General features: G+C 38.2%; 1 protein-coding gene and 2 pseudogenes across 3 annotated transcripts in view; all 3 read left to right on the top strand.

Annotated features, from left to right (window-relative positions):
* The window catches only part of P4HA1 (prolyl 4-hydroxylase subunit alpha 1), an 86961-nt gene that overhangs the window by 60159 nt on the left and 6853 nt on the right, over nucleotides 1–19949 (top strand). For all 3 annotated transcript variants that reach the window (XM_007167686.3, XM_007167685.3, XM_057530361.1), the window contains exons 10-11: nucleotides 8813–8912; nucleotides 15762–15815. In XM_007167686.3, the coding sequence (XP_007167748.1) occupies nucleotides 8813–8912; nucleotides 15762–15815 (154 nt within the window). The remainder of the gene's footprint in view (nucleotides 1–8812; nucleotides 8913–15761; nucleotides 15816–19949) is intronic.
* Nucleotides 4227–5076, top strand: LOC103013291 (enolase-phosphatase E1-like; annotated as a pseudogene).
* On the top strand, nucleotides 15837–19138 carry LOC130705000 (vesicle-associated membrane protein 7-like; annotated as a pseudogene).

Consider the following 19949-nt stretch of genomic DNA (forward strand, 5'->3'; position numbering starts at 1 on the left):
CATTTGTGATATAACAAGAAGTGCAGATTAAAACTTCTTTTAAAAAGTAAAAAAATTAAAATATTTTTGCCCTAAGATTGGCAAAGATTGAAAAGATTGATACTGGCAACGATTTTATGAAATGGGCACTCTCATAAACAGTTGATAGAAGTATAAATCACTGAAACTTTTTTGGAGGGCAATTTGACATCATTTATCAAAATGTAAACGTCATCTAGCAGTTCCACATCTAGGAATTTGTCCTACAGAGATACTCCCATAAGTATGCAAAGATATACAGAAATTTCTGTTACAATATTGTTTGTACTAGAGAAAAATTAGAAACAACCTTATTTAACCAGTGCTTTATTGACTGACCTTCATGGTCATTTTGAAATTAAAGGTATTTTATTTTGAAAAGAAAAGCAGTAATTTAAAAAACAATGAGGAATGGAAATGTAAAGTGTTACAGTTGCTGTGGAAAACAGGCTGGCAGTTCCTCACAAAGTCGAACATAGGATTATGATATGATGCAGAAATTCCACTTCTAGGTATATACCCCCAAAAATTGAAAGAAGGGACTCAAACAGATTACTTGTACACCCATGTTCATAACAGCGTTATTCACAGTAGTCAACAGGTGGAGGCAACCCACGTATCCATTAATGGATGAATGGTTAAACAAAATGTGGTATAAACAAATTATGGACTATATTCAGCCTTAAAAAGGAATGAAATTCTGATACATGCTATATAACATGGATGAACTTTGAGGACATTATACTAAGTGAAATAAGCCAGGTACAAAAGGACAAATATGGTATGATTCTACTTACAGGGGGTACCTAGAATAGGCAAATTCATACAGACAAAAAGTGTATTAGAGGTTACCAGGGGCTGGGAGGAGAGGGAAATGGCAAATTACTGTTTAATGGGTACAGAGTTTCAGTTTGGGATGAAGAAAAAGTTTTGGAAATAGATAGTGGTGATGGTTGCATGACTTTGTGAGTGTACTTAACACCACTGAATTGTACACTTAAAAATGGTTAAAGTGCTTAATTTTATGTGTATTTTACCATATTTTTAAAAAATGGTTAAAGTGGTTAATTTTATGTTGTGTATTTTTTAACCACAATAATTTTTAAAAAATGAGGCAGTGCTATGTGTATTGACTAGGAAAGATGTCAGAAGTATTTTCAGGGGGAAAAAGTGTATGTGTATATTATGGTGGAAGATTGAAGGGTGGATTCTTTTTTTTTTTTTTTTTTTTAATTCTCTCTGTATGTTTGTTTATACACGGGGGAGAAATGTTGAGAGGATACATATCTATTTGTTAATAGTGTTTACCTGTGGGGAGTGGGACTAGGAAAGGAACTTCATACACTTTTATACTGTTTGAAAATTTTAAAATTTTGTTTATTTATTTATTTTATTTTATTTTTGGCTGCGTTGGGTCTTAGTTGTGGCACGTGGAATCTTTCGTTGCAGCGCAGGGGCTCTTCGTTGTGGTGTGTGGGCTTCTCTCTAGTCGTGGTGCATGGGCACCAGAGCATGCAGGCTCAATAGTTGTTGCACGCAGGCTCTCCAGTTGTGGTGTGTGGGCTCCAGAGAGCGTGGGTTCTGTATTTGCGGCACGCAGGCTTCTCTGTAGTTGTGGCGCACAGGCTCAGTAGTTGCAGTGCGCGGGCTTAGTTGCCCCGTGGCATGTGGGATCTTAGTTCTCTGACCAGGGATTGAACCCGTGTCCCCAGCATTGGAAGGTGGATTCTTAACCACTGCGCCACCGTGTTTGAAATGTTTATAATAAGTATTTCTTTAAAAAATAGCTTTATTGATTCACCCATTTGAAGTGTACAAGTCAGTGGTTTTTAGTATATTCAGAGACTTGTGCATCCATCACCACAATTAATTTTAGAACATTTTCATTATACTCCTTAGCCATAACCCCTCAATCCTTAGTCCTCTCCTTGCCCCAGCCCTGGGCAACCACTAATCTGCTTTCTGTCTTTATGGATTTGCCTCTTCTGGATATTTTTTATATACTACATGGACTTTTAGTGTCTGGCTTCTCACTTGGCATGTTTTCAAGGTATGGCTGAACAACATTCTTTTGTATGGATATGCCACCTTTTATCTGTCTTATCTGTTGATAGATATTTGGGTTATTTCTACTTTTTTGGCTATTATGAATAATGCTGTTCTGAAATTCATGTCTTTTGAGGCACAAACGTTTATTTTGATGATGTCCTGTTTATTTTTGTTGTTGCTGCTTGTACTTTTGAGGTCATAGGTAAACCATACGCCAATTTTTTTTTCTAAAAGTTTTGTAATGTTAGCTTATATATTTAGGTCTTTAATCCCTTCTGAGTTAATTTTTTTATTATGGTGTGAGGTAGGGGTCCATCTTCTTTGTTTTGCATATGGTTATCCAGTGTCCTAGAACCATTTGTTGAATATAACAAGCATTTCTTGCTTCCATAATTTTAAAACTATAAAAGTAAAAGATTGGAATGATAATTTGCTAAAATGGCAAAAGTAAATGTGTTCTTGATAACAGGGGACTTCAGTCTGAAGAGTTAGTAAGCAAGGAAAAGATTAAAGATAGAAAGGGAGCCAATAACTGCTGGAGTAAGGCCAATGGAAAAGGTAGATTCAAAAGTATGGATAGACGCTCCAGCCTCTGAAAGGCTGAAGGACAATGCTTCTACCAAAGTACAAGAGAAAAATGTAAGAATAGATGCTTAAGAATTGGTGGTAGCAGGGAAGAGAGTTGAAGATGTCAGAAGACAGGTTCTCTTGGGTGATAGGTTCCAGGATGAAATAGGAACAGTTATTTTATCAAGATGTATTTAGTTTGAAACTTTATTAGAACACTTGCCAATCTTGTGTTGCAGTTATCTATAAAAATCAAGTCAGTAGTTGGTTGCTTATAAAATTCAAAAATCTATGAAATTGTTGCTAGGCAAAAAAGGTACATTGAGGGGGCTTCCCGGGTGGCGCAGTGGTTGAGAATCTGCCTGCTAATGCAGGGGACACGGGTTCAAGCCCTGGTCTGGGAAGATCCCACATGCCGCGGAGCGGCTGGGCCCGTGAGCCACAATTACTGAGCCTGCGCGTCTGGAGCCTGTGCTCCACAACGAGAGGCCATGATAGTGAGAGGGCCGCGCACCGCGATGAAGAGTGGCCCCCGCTTGCCGCAACTAGAGGAAGCCCTCGCACAGAAACGAAGACCCAACACAGCCAAAAAATAAATAAATAAATAAATAATAATTAAAAAAAAAAAAAAGGTACATTGACATACGAGATTAGTTCTACCAGGAACTTGGTCAGAATTGGAAGAAATAAGTTCTTAGTATATTTATCAGCTACATCCTTTATAAAAATAAAATTCTTGGATTCTTCCTATTTCTGTGACACAGAGGAATTCTACTTGGCCAATCCCTATAAATTTGCATGAGATCATCAGACAAATACTTATGGTAAAGTAAAATAAATCTTGGATTAGTTCTAAGACGTCTTCAGGATTCATTCATTCAGCAAATATTTATTGAGCATCTACTATGTGCCTGGCACTATGGATATAGTGGTGAGCAAAACCAGGCAGAATTTATATGTATTTGGAACTAGTAGTTGAATGAAGATGTCTTACCTTAATCAAATAACAAATTAATGTACAATTGTTGTAAATGCCACAAAGGAAGGATATGTAGTACTATAAAAACATACTGGGGTGGCTGCCTTCTCCACTTCCAGATGCATGGAGGTAGGGTCTCCCTGATGCGCTTCGGGTTGCAGGTAGTTGCCAACCCTGAGATTAATGGAGGGCTGTGAGACGCCCACGATGGTTCTGCAGGCACAGGTGCCACTACCCTCCCACCTCCCAATCTAGGGTGATTCTCATAGTAGCATCCAGTAGGTGCCCACCAAAGTCACCGTGATCCATTAGATATTAAAGGTACCACAAGCTTGATTAGTTTTGTGACGAACACTTAATTTCTTTACATCAAAGAAAACATTGAGTATCTTAACAAAGAGACAAAGATACTTCTTTCCTCTTGGAAAGAAGAGGAGTGTCAGCAGGACCTCAATCTTTTTTTTTTTTTAATATTTATTTATTTTGGCTGTGCTGGGTCTTAGTTGCAGCATGTGGGATCTTTAGTTGTGGCATGTAGGATCTTTAGTTGTGGCATGCACGCTTCTTAGCTGCAGCATGCAGACTCTTAGTTGCTTCATGTGGACTTCTTAGTTGCGGCATGCAAACTCTTAGTTGCAGCATGCATGCGAGATCTAGTTCCCCAACCAGGGATTGAACCTGGGCCCCCTGCATTGGGAGTGTGGAGTCTTACCCACTGGACCACCAGGGAAGTCCCAGGACCTCAGTCTTTTGAGGAAACAGGCTGAAGAGGATTCCCATGGGGTTGGGGTATTCTGATCCCTGCAGCATTTGGGAAATGGAGTGGATGATGCAAAATAGATGGTCCGTGCTGTGGTAGATAATGTGTGCTGGCAAATGTCTCTGGAAAGAAAGACCTTGGTACTGAAATAACTTCAGGGCTACGTGGCGAGCAGCATTCACAGCTGGGTGCATGAAAGTAGCATTCTTTGAAGATGTAGTTCCAGCAGTTAGGAAATGGAGAAGCTGGAATGAACGTGTATATCTATTCTTCAGGGAGTGTGGGAGCACAGAAACTAGTACTTGGGCAGTGTACAGAGGAAGATATTGGTGAGTTGTCAATGTTACTTTGATACCAAGATTGGGCAAAGTGGAGAATGAGTTGCTGAATGATTGTGAACAGTATTGAGTGCTCGGTCAACAATGTCCTGTTTACGATAGACATTACCCTCGAGGCTAGTGCTACTGAGGAAGTGGACATGTATGTAGCTGTGGTGATAAGACATGACAGCGTGGGATTAACACATGATGAAAAGACTAGAGCTTCATCAAATCCTTCAGCAAATTGTACTTGCCCTTCTCAACCTAGAAAAGGATTTCTAAGGAAGACAAACTGTTCCTCGTAGTTACCCCTGTTGTCTAGCTTTAATGGTAAAAGCGACTTACTTTAAAAAATGTATATGTATACACACAAATATGTATGCAAATATGTGTGTGCTCAAATTACCTTCCACAGGTATATGAGTGGAAAAACTCAATTCGGTGAAATGAAAACTTACTCTATTATATGTAAAAATTGTTTGAAACCACAACACTAACACTTATTGAAGGCAAAGTGTAGATATTAGAAGAAATGACTAAAATACAGATCAAATATGTCAGGTATCAGGTCATGCACCAAAATGGAAAGCTAGTTTTGAGAAGTTATTCAGAAGCCTTGCTGTTTTAAAAGCTGGAAGTGTTTCAAAGGCTTATTCCTAATAATAATAATTGCCCCCGTTTAATTGTGAAGGAATAAAATTTAGATCACAATAGCTGCATTTCACAATATTTGCCTAACTGTATACAAAAGACAAAGATATTTGCTTGTTCTCCAAAAGAGGGCAACATTAGAAAGAAAACTCACTTCAGTTTTGAACAATTGAATGTATATTACTTAAGAAGAAGCTCTTTAAATCAGTGCACCTTTTCTCTGGTACAGTAAACAATTGCTTTACCAGTGAAAAGGTGCATTGATTTAACAGCCAAAAAAGAGATATAGTTCTTAATATTTCATGAAACAGCCCTAATCCTGTCAGTTGTTTTCATTATAGATTTTATAGTTGCCTTTCTGACCACTTCTTAGCAGTCTGAGAAAATATACTGTTATTTACTATTAAAAAAAATGATTTTACTGAAATCAGCCCATCAGATCAAGAGGAATCCTAATGCATTTTCCTCTGAAATGGATGTGAGAAATGTAAATTTTGTAATGAGAAATGTAAATTTTGTAACTATATTATTTATCTTCTTTCACTTCTAATAGCATGTCATGTCAATTTCATGTGATGACTTAAAAACTTTTTCCTCTTACTGTTCCAAAAACAAAACAAAACAAAAACCTGGTCTGGCACAGGAGGAGTCAAGGAAGGCTCCTCTGAAGAAGAGACGACTAAAATGATAATCCAAAGCCTTAAATTTGCAAAGTTAAGCAGAAGAATACTCTGGGTAGAGATGAGCATGTGCACTAGCCTTTGGGCAAGAAGAAACATTGTTGAATAAGTGCTGCTGGGGCACTGGGAGAAAGGCAAAATACAGTGTGAGAGGCTGAGGGAGACCAGGAGGGAACATCCAGAGAGACTAAAGGAATACCTGGAGAATGAATGAGTCAGGAGGAGAGTTTCAAGAAGGATGAACATTCTGAAATGTTACTAAAAGAGCAAATACTATGAGAATGGGAAAATCTTGTTAGATGTAGTAGCATAGTAGGGTTATGGGTGAGATATTAGCAAGAGCAGTTTTGATGGAGTGATGGGGACTAAAGCTAAATTGGAATGGATTGAGAAGTGAGGAGTCAGTGAAAAGGTTAACTTGAAGATGGAGGAGAAAGAAGTTGGTGGCTGGAGAGAGAATTGAGGGAAAGAATTTAAATTTAATTAATTTAAATTAATTTAAATTTAAATTTTTGCTTATTTATTTAATGGGAGAGTCTAAAGCCCCGTTAAAAGCTGTGGGAGGAATTATTGAGAAGAGATGTTGATTATATGAGAGAGAGAAGGGCTCATCAATGATTTATGGTTCCTAAAATGGCAGGAGATAATAGAATCTAAGGCAGAGGATTGGCCTTAGATAATGGAGAGAAATCTCCTCTTGGAACTGGAATGAACTAGAATGAACTATGTATAAGGAAAAGATTGTATGGTTTCTATTTTATCTGTGACATAGGAGATATGTAATCCACTGAGTAAAGGAGTCTGAGGTGGGTTGGGGTTCAGAATAGAGGCGAGAGAAAGAGTAAGGCCCATTTGGAGTTAGTGTTCATGATTGTTTGTTTTGTTTTTTGTTTTTTTTGGCTGTGTTGGGTCTCGTTGCTGCACATGGGCTTTCTCTAGTTGCTTCGAGCGGGGCTGCTCTTCATTGTGGTGTGTGGGCTTCTCATTGCAGTGGTTTCTCTTGTTGTGGAGCACGGACTCTAGGTGCACAGGCTTCAGTAGTTGCAGCCTGTGGGTTCAGTAGTTGTGGTTCGCGGGCTCTAGAGCGCAGGCTCAGTAGCTGTGGTGCACAGGGCTTAGTTGCTCTGTGGCATGTGGGATCTTCCTGGACCAGGGCTTGAACCCATGTCCCCTGCATTGGCAGGTGGATTCTTAACCACTGCGCCACCAAGGAGGTCCCAGTGTTCATGAATTTTTAGTGGAACATATCTGCCCTATCTCATGACTTTTTCCAATACGATTTGGTGATATAGGTATAAGCTTGGAGAAAAGAAATTCATAAGGCTTGTGTTTTTTGCCAGACAGGTGAGTTTAGGCTTTTAATCAAGAATGCTGTTGAGGGAATTCTCCGGCGGTCCAGTGGTTAGGACTCCACGCTTCCACTGCAGGGGGCACACGTTCGATCCCTGGTTGGGGAACGAAGATCCTGCAAGCTGCGTGGCGCGGCCCAAAAAAAAAAAAAGAATACTGTTGAAATGATGGACCAAAGCTTGATGAGAGAAGTGAAGAAAGAAAAAGTCTGACAGACTGGGAAAAAGCATATGTAAAGGAGAGAGTTGAATTTTGCTGTGCCATGTTATTGAGCTATATAGTTCCCATACTGTAAAATTCACCCTTTAAAGTATACAGTTCAGTGGTTTTTAGTCTTTTTTAGCTGTGCAGTCATCACCATTATCTAATTCCAGAACATTTTCACCACCCCAAAAGAAAATCCTGTACCCATTAGGAGTCATTCCTTAATACCACCTTCTCGTGGCAACCACTAATCAACTTTCTGTATTGATTTGCCTGTTCTGGACATTTCATATTAATGGAATCATAATGTGTGACCTTTTGTGTCTGACTTATCTTTCTTAACATAATGGTTTCAAGGTTCATCCATGTGCTGGCATGTATCATTACTTCCTTTTCATGACACAATAATCTGTCTTATGGATATATAACATTTTATGTATCTGTCCATCAGTTGATGGACATTTGTATTATCTCCACTTTTTGGCCATTATTAATAATGCTACTATGAATACTTATGTACAAGTTTTGGTATGACCACACGTTTTAATTTCTCTTGGGTATACACCTAGGAGTGGAATTGCTAGGTCATATGGTAACTCTGTGTTTAACAATTTGAGGAACTGCCAATGTGTTTTCCAAAGTGGCTGCACCATTTTACATTCCTACCAGCAATATATGAGGGTTCTAATTTCTTCACATCATCACCAACACTTATTATTGTACACCTTTTTGGTTATAGCCATCCTACTGGGTGTGTTGGGTACCTTTTAAAACTTTTTTATGTAGGCAAGTAATACATGAATTTTTCTTATAAAACATTAGCATTATATAAATCAGGCTAAAACCCCTATGACCTTCACCCTGGCCAGTTCCTATACCTTATCTAAAAGGAACAGTTGTTTTCATTTTGATGTATGTATTTTTCCAGAATTAAAAAAAATTCTCAGTGTAGATAGTCCTATATAGTCTTCTTACATTAATCCATCTGTTTTCATAAAAACTCAGTAATAAATGATATTAGTTTTTTTCCCTTTCCAACCTCTAACTGTAGAATGTAACATCTTTTAAAAATTATAGCATCATTAGTAAAAATCGTATCAAAGAAGTAAATGAAGTAAATGCCTATAGATAAAGCCTTAATGTCCTGTATATTATGGCTTTTTAAATGACAGCTATTGGTCCTCATGTATTGAAACTTTATCAGTAAAACTAATAATTTTCTTCTTGTTTTTAGTGCCTGGCTCTCTGGCTATGAAAACCCTGTGGTGTCTCGAATTAATATGAGAATACAAGATCTAACAGGACTAGATGTCTCCACAGCAGAGGAATTACAGGTAGGTAATCACGTCCTACACTTCTTCAAAAGATGCTTCAGATGAGATTTTTTCTGTCACTATACAGGCAGTACTCAATTTGCATGATACTTTGAGACTGTAAAAGTGAATATATAAGCTGAAACCATATACAGTGATCTTAATAATCAGTAGGAAAAATTGTTCTGTGACCTTTAAAATTTTTTGTCAAGACATTAAAAACTCTTACTGTTGAGTATAAACTTACAGGGAAATGAAAAATATGTAAAACTAGTATTTATTAAGTACACTGTGATTTTTTTTTTTCATTCCTAGGCCTGTCAGGTGGCCATGGCAGTTTTTTTTTTTTTTTAATTATTTTTATTTTATTTATTTATTTTTGGCTGTGTTGGGTCTTCGTTGCTTTCTCTAGTTGGGGCGAGCGGGGGCCACTCTTCATTGCGGTGCGCAGGCCTCTCGTGGTGGCTTCTCTTGTTGTGGAGCACGGGCTCCAGGCGCGGGAGCCTCAGTAGTTGTGGCACGTGGGCTCTGGAGCGCAGGCTCAGTAGCTGTGGCGCATGGGCCCAGCCGCTCCATGGCATGTGGGATCTTCCCAGACCAGGGCCCGAACCCGTGTCCCCTGCATTGGCAGACGGACTCCCAACCACTGCGCCACCAGGGAAGCCCAGTTTTTGTTTTTTTTAATAAATTATTTTTTTCTGTTTTCTAGTAAGAAATATTTCACATACCATAAAATTTACCCTGGTTTTAATATTCACATGGTTGTACAATCATCACCACTATTTTCATCACCTCCAAAGAAACCCCAGTTAAGTAGTCACTCTCCATTCCCCCTCCCTAGTGCCCCTGGCAACTGCTTCTCTACCTTCTGTATGTAAGTTTGCCTATTCTAAATATTTCATGTAAATGGAGTAATACAATATGTGGCCTAGTGTATCTGGCTTATTTCACTTGACAATGTTTTTAAGGTATATCCATGTTGTAGCATGTATCAGCACTTTATTCTTTTTCATGGCTGAATAACATTAACATTGTCTTGTTTGGATATACCACGTTTTATTTATCAGTTGGAGGGCTTTTGGATTGTTTCCACTCTTTGGCTATTAAGACTAATGCTATTTGTCTACAAATTTTCGTACAAATGTCATTTAAATTTCTCTTGGGTATAAACCTACATATGTAATTGCTGGGTCATGTGGTAACTTTAATATTTGAGGAACTGCCAAACTGTTTTCCAGAATGGCTGCACCATTTTACAATCCCATTGGCAATGTATGAGGGTTCCATTTTCTTCACATCCTTGCCAATGCTTGTTCTTGTCCAGTTTTTTTATTAAGGTCATTCTAATATGTTTGAAGTGCTATCTCATCATGGTTCTTGTTTGCATTTCCCTGATGGCTAATGATGTTGAGTATCTTTTCATGAGTTATTGGCCATTTTTTAAAAAATTTATTTATTTTATTTATTTTTGGCTCTGTTCAGTCTTTGTCGCTGCGTGTAGGCTTTCTCTAGTTGCAGTGAGCAGGGGCTACTCTTCGTCGTGGTGCATGGGCTTCTCATTGCGGTGGCTTCTCTTATTACGGAGCATGGGCTCTAGGCGCGTGGGCTTCAGTAGTTGCAGCACACAGGCTCAGTAGTTGTGGCTCGCGGGTTCTAGAGCACGGGCTCAGCAATTGTGGCGCACGGGCTCTAGAGCCAGGCTTAGTAGTTGTGGCACATGGGCTTAGTTGCTACGCAGCATGTGGGATCCTCCCGGACCAGGGCTCGAACCCGTGTCCCCTGCATTGGCAGGTGGACTCTCAACCACAGTGCCACCAGGGAAGCCCCAGCCATTTTTATATCTTTGAAAAAATTTCTATTCAAATCCTTTGCCTATTTTTTATTGGCTTGTTTTTCTTTTTATTGCTGAGTTGTGTTATTTATATGTTCTGAATACTTGACCCATATTAGGTGTATGGGTTGCAAATATTTTCTCCCATTCTGTGGTGTGTCTTTCACTTTCTTGATGGTGTCCTTTGGCAAAAAATTTTTAATTTCTATGAAGTCTGATAGGTCTTTTTTTTGGTTGCTTTTGCTTAAGGTGTCTAAGAAACCATTGCCTAATCCAAGGACATAAAGATTTACACCTATGGTTTTTCCTACAGTTCTTATGGTTTTATTTCTTACATTCAGGTCTTTGATCCATTTTGAGTCAATTTTTGTATATGGTATAAGATAGAGGTCCAACTTCATTCTTTTCATGTGGTTAGCCAATCGTCCCAGCATAATTTGTTGAAAACTAATCTTCCCTATTGAATTGTCTCAGTAATATAAAAGATTAGAAATATTGAGGATTACAGTGTTTTATTTCTTTGTAAACACTTACCAAGAATAGTTTATGTTCCTTCATCTCATTGTGAAACTTACGATACAGAGTGAGCATCTTTTCCTTTGCAAATTGTCATACTTCTAAGTTTGGATCAGCTTTCAACATTTTATTCCTTTGTGCTTTCAATGTTGTTAAATATCTCTGAGGGATCTTTTATTGTTGATTTTTTTCCAGTCACTTCCTCTAAGACATCTTCTTCATCCTTTTCATCATGATCACTTTCCTTATGTTAGTAAGTTTACCTTCACAAAATTCCTCTGACTACGTATCTAGAGTTTCTCAAACAGCAAAAGTTAGAAGCATTTTCCTTGTCAGTCTTTTCTTCTGTGTCTTCATTTAAGTTTGATTTCTTTTTTGGCAGGGGGAGGGGGGCTCAGCATGAGGTTTTTTTTAGTATTGGAGTATAGTTGATTTACAATGTTGTGTTAGTTTCAGGTGTACAGCAAAGTGATTTAGTTATACATATATGTATATCTATTCTTTTTTAGATTCTTTTCCCATATAGGTTATCACAGAGTACCAAGTAGATTTCCCTGTGCTATACAGTATGTCCTTATTAGTTATCTATTTTATATATGGTAGTGTGTATATGTTAATTCCAAGTTCCTAATTTATCCCCCCCCCCACCTTTCCCCTTTGGTAACCATAAGTTTGTTTTTGAAGTCTGCCAGTCTGTTTCTATTTTGTAAATAAGTTCATTTGTATCATTTTTAGATTCCATGTACAGTGATCATATGATGTTTGTCTTTCTCTGACTTCATTTAGTATGACAATCTCTAGGTCCGTCCATGTTGCTGCAAGTGGCATTATTTCATGCTTTTTTTTATGGCTGAGTAAAATTCCACTGATATATGTACCACATCTTCTTTATCTATTCCTCTGTTGATGGACATTTAGGTTGCTTCCTAAATGCCCAGGAGTGGGATTGCTGGATCATAGGTAGCTCTATTTTTAGTTTTTTAAGGAACCTCCATACTGTTCTCCATAGTGGCACCACCAATTTACATTCCCACCAACAGCATAGGAGGGTTGCCTTTTCTGCACACCCTCTTTAGCATTTATTGTTTGTAGACTTTTTGATGCTGGCCATTCTGACCAGTGTGAGGTGATACCTTCGTAATTTTCTTGTTTCTAGTTGTGGCCCTTTGTTTTCTTCCTAGAGAAGTTCCTTTAGCATTTGTTGTAAAGCTGTTTTGGTGTTGCTGAATTCTCTTTAGCTTTTGCTTATCTGTAAATCTGGTGATTTCTCCATTGAATCTGAACAAGAGCCTTGCTGGGTAGAGTGTTTTTGACTGTAGTTCTTTCCTTTTCATCACCTTAGATATATTGTGCCACTCCCTTCTGGCCTGAAGAGTTTCTGCTGAAAAATCAGCTGATAACCTTATGGGGATTCCTTTGTATGTTATTTGTTGCTTTCCCCTTGTTGCTTTTAATATTTTCTCTTTAATTTTTGTCAATATGATTAATATGTGTCTCAGCATGTCCCTCCTTGGGTTCATCCTGTATGGGACCTGCTTCCTGGACTTGGGTGACTGTTTCCTTTCCCATATTAGGGAAGTCTTCAGCTACTATCTCCTCAAATATTTCCTAAGGTCCTTTCTCTCTCTCTTCTCCTTCTGGGACCCCTATAATGTGAATGTTGGTGCATTTAATGTTGTCCCAGAGGTCTTTTATACTGTCTTCATTTCTTTTCATTCTTTATTCCTTTCCACAGCAGTGATTTCCAACATTCTGTCTTCCAGCTCACTTATCCATTCTTCTGCCTCATTTATTTGGCTATTGATTCCTTCTAGTGTAGTTTTCATTTCAGTTATTGTATTGTTCGTCTCTGTTTGTTTGTTCTTTATATCTTCTAGCTCTTGTATCTTCTTGGTCTGTGCCTCCATTCTTTTCCTGAGATCTCAGATCATCTTTACTATTATTCTGAATTCTTTTTCAGGTAGATTGCCTGTCTCCGCTTCACTTAGTTGTTCTTCTGGGGTTTTATCTTGTTCCTTCATCTGGAACATTGTCCTCTGCCATCTCATTTTGTCTAACTCTCTGTGTTTGAGGTCCCACAGGCTGCAGGATTGTAGTTCCTCTTGCTTCTGGTGTCTGCCCCCTAGTGGATGAGACTGGTCTAAGAGGCTTGTGCAGGCTTCTTGGTGAGAAGGACTGGTGCCTGCCCACTGGTGGGTGGAGCTGGGTCTTGTCCCTCTGGTGGGCAGGGCCCTGTCAAGGGATGTGTTTAGAGGCGGCTGTGGGCTCAGGAAGACTTAAGCAGCCTGTCTGCCTGTGTTCCTGCCCTGTTGGTTTTTTGGCCTGAGACGTCCCAGCACTGGCACCTAAGGGCTGTTGGGTGGGGCCAGGTCTTGGCGTCAAAGTGGCAGCCTATAGGGCAGCTCACGCCAGTGAGTACTCCCCAGTGTCTCCGCCACTGGTATCCTTGTCCCCATAGTGAGCCACAGCCACCCCCACCTCGCCAGGAGACCCTCCAAGTCCAGCAGATAGGTCTGACCCTGGCTCATATGAAGTCACTGCTTTTTCCCCTGGGTCCCCGTGCACACAAGACCTTGTGTGTGCCCTCCAAGAGTGGAGTTTGTTTCCCCCAGTACTGGGGAGTTCCTGTGATCAAGCCCCACTGGCCTTCAAAGCCAAATGCTCTGGGGGCTCCTCCTCCCAATGCCAGACCCCCAGACTGGGGAGCCTGACGTGGGGCTCAGAACTTTCACTCCTGTGGGAGAACCTCTGTGATATAAATATTTTGCAGTTTGTGGGTCACCCACCCAACACTTATGGGATTTGTTTGTATCACGAATGCATCCCTCCTACTGTCTTGTTGTGGTTTCTTCTTTGGAAGTAGAATATCTTTTTTGGTAGGTTCCAGTCTTTTTTGTTGATGGTTGTTCAGCCATTAGTTGTGATTTTGGTGTTTTCACGAGAGGAAAGGTGAGCTCAGGTCCTTCTACTCCCCCATCTTGTCCTGGAACCAAGCCCATTTAAATTTGATTTGAATTTCACTTACAGCATTATTGCTTTCCATTTCTCTGCTGTACTGTATCTTGTTGGCCAATTTCTTCTTCTAATTGTCTGTTTTTGTAAAATATCACATAGGTTTTTACTGGGAAATAAGGAGGCAGCATAACTACATGCTTTGCTGTCTGTGCATGAACTGAATAACAGATATGCAGTGACCAATCACTGATTGATTGATAGACTTTGAAAGAAGTGATGTGACTGGTCATTGATCATGATATGTAGCTGTTATTTGTATAGTAATTTGTGGGCTGAAGAGCTGGTAGCAATATTTGCACTTTATGCAATTACTCACAGTTAATGTAACATGGTAACTAAAATGTCCACTGTGTCGTTGGGGGTCTGGTGTTAAGGGTTAGCTAAACCATGGTATCTGAGATTTGTGCATTTTGGAACTGTGCAAAACAGGACTTCCCGAATTTAAATTTGCTTATATTAAGTTATTTACTCCATGGTCATCTACAACTTCCTTGGTACTCGTTTGATTATTAAAAAAACTATGATGTGTCTTTTTCTTTCCTAATTTGTATTTATTCTCACCTGCCAAACCTTCACAGGCTCTTTCAGGCTACTTGATATATTTCTAACGTAATAGTCTGATTCAACCCAACAAAGGCATCTACAACATAAGAAGTAAAATATCCACAGTAATAATAATTTACATAGGACTTGGACTTTGCTGTGGGCAACACTTTTAATTATGTACTCATTTCATTTCATCAATAATGCTCTTTAAATTACATTCTCCTTTCATTTTCTGAGCATTTTGTCATATTGAGGTGGAAGGAGGGAGTTAAGGAAGGTATCATTATCCTTATTTTACAAATAAGAAAACTGAGGTTGTATCCAAAGTTACATATACTGTATTGTAACTAAGAAATCTGGAACTTGAACTCAGACCAAATATTTCTCTTACTTTCTTTTGCTGCTTCATGCTGGGGCATTGTCACATCCAAATGAAGTTGTCAGGGCCTTCCAACAGGAATAATTAAATTGGTGTTAACTTCTTCCCTTTTTTACCTAAGTAGAGAAAAAAAAAATATGTAGGAAACTGGATTTCATTAAAGTAGATTGGGAGTTTGCCAGCATTTTGGGCTTTGGAAAACATGAGTCTTGATTTAAATTCCCAAGGAAAGTATTCAGTGAAAATTAATAATAAAAATATTGAAATTCTAATTCTAGAAATTTTTAATTCTAAAATTCTAATTCAGATTTTAGTTTCTTATGTATTAAGGAAAACCATGTCCCCCAAACATTTGCTAAAGAAAAGCATATTAACTAAGGTTCTATAATAGCATATAGTAGCTATCCTTAGTTTTTCATCCTCGGTTTTTTAGGAACTCTTTATTGATTTAAAAAATGCTTTATTTCTCATTTATTTAGAAGTACCTAACCATGATATATAAGAGGCCAAAATGGGACTCATAGATATTTTTGAATAGTAATCTTGATAGTTCTTTCATTGATGTTTTGTTTCTCTCCTTCAGGTAGCTAATTATGGAGTTGGAGGACAGTATGAACCCCATTTTGATTTTGCACGGGTAAGTAAAAAAAATGGCGAATGAAGGAGTTCCACTGAAGCTTAGGCATGACATGTTAATTCTCTTCTTTTAGTATTAAAAATTCATAGCTTATTTGGAATTTGTGGAAGCATGGTGGAATAGATATTCTGTAAAGCCTTTTAAAGCAGTAAAAAAATACCTAGAGACACGGTAAAAGAACTTAGGATACTTTTAAATGCATTGCTGAGCTTTGAAGAAAGTAAAGGAAATTCTCAAAGGCAAACTGAACAGAGATAAACCTAGAGACTAAAATTAGAGTGTTTAAAGGGAGCAAAAATGCTGAGACTGGAGGCATGTACCTCCAGGAATCTAGAGCTTTGGGGATTAACAGCTCTGTGAGAGGACCTGCTATAGTGTAGGCTACTGAACTGAGATCCCTGCATGAAACCTAAATCTCCAAAAGGATTACACCTTCAGAGAAAGAATGGCCTAGAAAATCATCTGCTTTGAGTCAAGACCCTTCAAAAGAGTTTCCTCTCGCATCCTAGCTGGAGTATGATGTGTTATGGGGAGCTTTTTCTGGCAGTTGGAAAGCAGAGGCCTGCCAACAGATACAGATGCCCCCAGGATGTTAGATACTTCAGTTATCAGATACAGAATATAAAATAACTATATAGGTCCAGCCTAGCCTCCTCTGGGAGCGGGCAGTTGGCGAGCCCACGCTAACCTGCACAACTCTGTCCCGATCCCCGAGTTCTCACATGGTGCCCAGACAGATCGGATTGAAGCCATGGCCATTCTTTTCGCTGTTGTTGCCAGGGGAACCACTATCCTTGCCAAACATGCTTGGTGTGGAGGCAGCTTCCTGGAGGTGACAGAGCAGATTCTGGCTAAGATACCTTTTGAAAATAACAAGCTAACGTACTCACATGGCAAATATTTGTTTCATTACATCTGCCAAGACAGGATTATATATCTTTGTATCACTGATGATGATTTTGAGCGTCCCCGAGCCTTTAATTTCCTGAATGAGATAAAAAAGAGGTTCCAGACTACGTATGGTTCGAGAGCACAAACAGGGCTCCCATATGCCTTGAATAGTGAATTCTCAAGTGTCTTGGCTGCACAGCTGAAGCATCACTCCGAGAATAAGGGCCTAGATAAAGTGATGGAGACTCAAGCCCAAGTGGATGAACTTAAAGGAATCATGGTCAGAAACATAGATCTGGTAGCTCAGCAAGGCGAAAGATTGGAATTATTGACAGATAAAACAGAAAATCTCGTGGATTCGTCACCTTCAAAACAACCAACAGAAATCTTGCCCGCGCCATGTGTATGAAGAATCTCAAGCTCACCATCATCATCATCATCATCATATCAGTCGTATTCATCTATATTATTGTGTCACCTCTCTCTCTGTGGTAGATTTACATGGCCAAGCTGTGTGAAGAAATAAAAAAGTTATCATTAACCAAGGATACGAGAGAACAAGGAGTTAAAAGCAATCCGTTTGATTCAAGCCTTTTAATACTGACAGATGGTGTCTGCCAGTCTCTTCAACCCTCTTCTTTCTCTCTTTTGTTTTAATATTGTTCTGTGCCTCCAGATTTATCTTTGTCCTATCAACCAGTTTATTCCAGTGCACTTCAGACCGAACCATTTATTGCAGCAGTAGCCTTAAAAAGGCGTTTTGTTTCTTTGGTTTTTTAACTAGTGTCATCTACTTATAGATACATTTTTGTTTATAATTGCACAAAGCTATCACCAAGGTAGAAACCACCTGTCTTTTGAGCTGTCTGCTGAAATTATGGATGACCTTTGTGCACACAAAAGTTCAAGAGACAGATAGTATTGCTAACATCTCATCTTAATGTCCTTTGATTTTGAAGGGTTTTAAGTGCTTGGAAACAATATACATGGAGAATTGTTGTTATTTGGGGAATTGTAATTAATTGTTGGTGTTTCTAGGAGCCCAAGCAGGTAAAGTATTAAACGTTTTATCTCAGGGAGATGGGGAACGTTTTGCTAGCCTCTTAGAAGCAAACAGAATTATCCTTGTCTGCCTATTATTAACTTTTAGGAAGAAAGTTTTGATCTTTCACAAACCTCGCAGAGCTTGATATCCCCTGTTTCCCCATTGCAGTTGATTTGAGAAGACAGTGGTTTAAATATTGTTGAAGGTTGTGGTTTTTTACATATTCCTTTTTCTTTGGTGGATATTTAGGGCAATTGTAGAGATAATAGAATGGGTAGTGGACGGAGTGGGGAGGCACATTCCTCTGGCTCACCAAAGAAAAAGAAGAGAACCACAGTGGAAAAGCCCAAACTGAATATAGTCAGCAGTCAACTCCAGGATTTGGGTTTGACTGGTGTTGAATAATAGTTTGAGCATCCTTTGCAGTTTAGTTAAGTTCTTTAATCTGCCTAGTTTTGAAGAATTCTCTTGTGAAACTTGAGAGTAGACAGTATGATACATAGAAAGAATACAAAACATTTTAGCTAACATCCATGTAACTGCAGTGTGAAAAAACTGGAGTGTAATCATACTGCTTTGGCTACTCTGGCATCTGTTAGCTAGTGTGAACTTCTAGTGTGTATCTGAAAGGACAACATTTGCTGCCCTAGATCTAATTGCATTTATTTATCAATAAATGCCAGTAAATGGACATTATATTACATTTGACTATTTTCCCAATGAAAGAACAAATTGGTCTGTAAAACCTAGTCACCTGTTTAGTCTAGTCATGTGCCTTGAATATTTATATGTGTCACATAATCTGGCACCTGCAACCTATTCTTCCATCTATACCTTTCAATTCATGCTGATTCATTTATTTGACATATATTTTCAACCCCCTGGAACTCTTTTCCTGGTGATCATGTATAGTGCAAATGTTTTTTCAGTCCTTTTTATCAACACTAATGCCTTTTAATTACATCACCACTTCCTGTTGGAAAACACATTTGTTCCATGAAAACATTTAGCATTCCTTAATAATAATTTCCAAATGTCTTTAATCCCAAGAAAAAGACTTAAAGCTTATTTCCCTTTCTTATACACACGTGAATAAAAATGATGTGCATGTTTTAGGGATAAATTGCTTAACCATCTCTTGATCTATTTATGTATAAGAATGCTTTTTAAAGCACATACCTTGTTTTAAATGATGCACAAACTGAAGGCATTAATAAAATTTAAGAGTAATAGAAAAAAAAACTATATAATACTTTAAAAATAAAAGAGGATAAAAATTAATGAATTCTCAAAATGATTTAACATATTTGAAAAATAAACAGAAGCTTTAGGCCGAAAACATTGTTGAAATTTAAAATTTAGTGTATAAGTTAAACAGATTAGAGACAGCTGCAGTGAATTAGTGAATTGGGCAATAAATCTGAAGAAATTACAGGAATACATTTTGAAAGACAGGAAGATAAAAAACATAAAATAGATGCAGAGGCTAGAGAATAAATAATATTAAAGCAGTTTGTTAAAAAGTTGTCCTTGCCCAAGTACTCTTGCTTAAGATCAATAAACATTTAGCCTTTTTAATAAAAAAGTTAAGTAATTTTAACATATCAAGCTATAAATTGTCATTCCCAAATCTTAATTTAAGCTTTATCATAATTACATGACTTCTAAGGAATGTGCCAAGTATTCTAATAAACTTCTTGATCTATTACCATTTTTTAATAAGAGTATATTCTTTGGAAAGAAAACAGTCTGTATTGTATTAAATTCCTTGACTGGTTTAATCCCAGAATCCTAGACTCTTTCTCTGGGCAGGCTAGCAAAGAATATATTTTTAGTCTCTTTTCCATCTGTTTTCAATTATAGAAAAATGTCTGAGGATCTTGGATGATGTGAAAGACTACAGTTTAAGTCCTCACATTAATGTAACTAAATTTTTTTTCTTAGCTTTTTATTTTGAAATAATTGTAGATTCCTAGGAAGTTTCCCCCCAAATATACAGGGAGATCCCATGCACCCTTCACTCAGCGCCTTTAGTGCTAACATCTTGCATAACTATAGTACACTATCAAAACCAGGAAATTGGTGTTGGCACAAGCAACAGAGCTTATTCATATTTCACCAGTTATGCTCGCACTCATGTCTGTCTGTCTATACAGTTTTATTACATGTGTAGCTTTATGTAACTACCACCACAATAA

This window comes from Balaenoptera acutorostrata, chromosome 16 (assembly GCF_949987535.1).
Source record: "Balaenoptera acutorostrata chromosome 16, mBalAcu1.1, whole genome shotgun sequence".
Taxonomy (NCBI): domain Eukaryota; kingdom Metazoa; phylum Chordata; class Mammalia; order Artiodactyla; family Balaenopteridae; genus Balaenoptera; species Balaenoptera acutorostrata.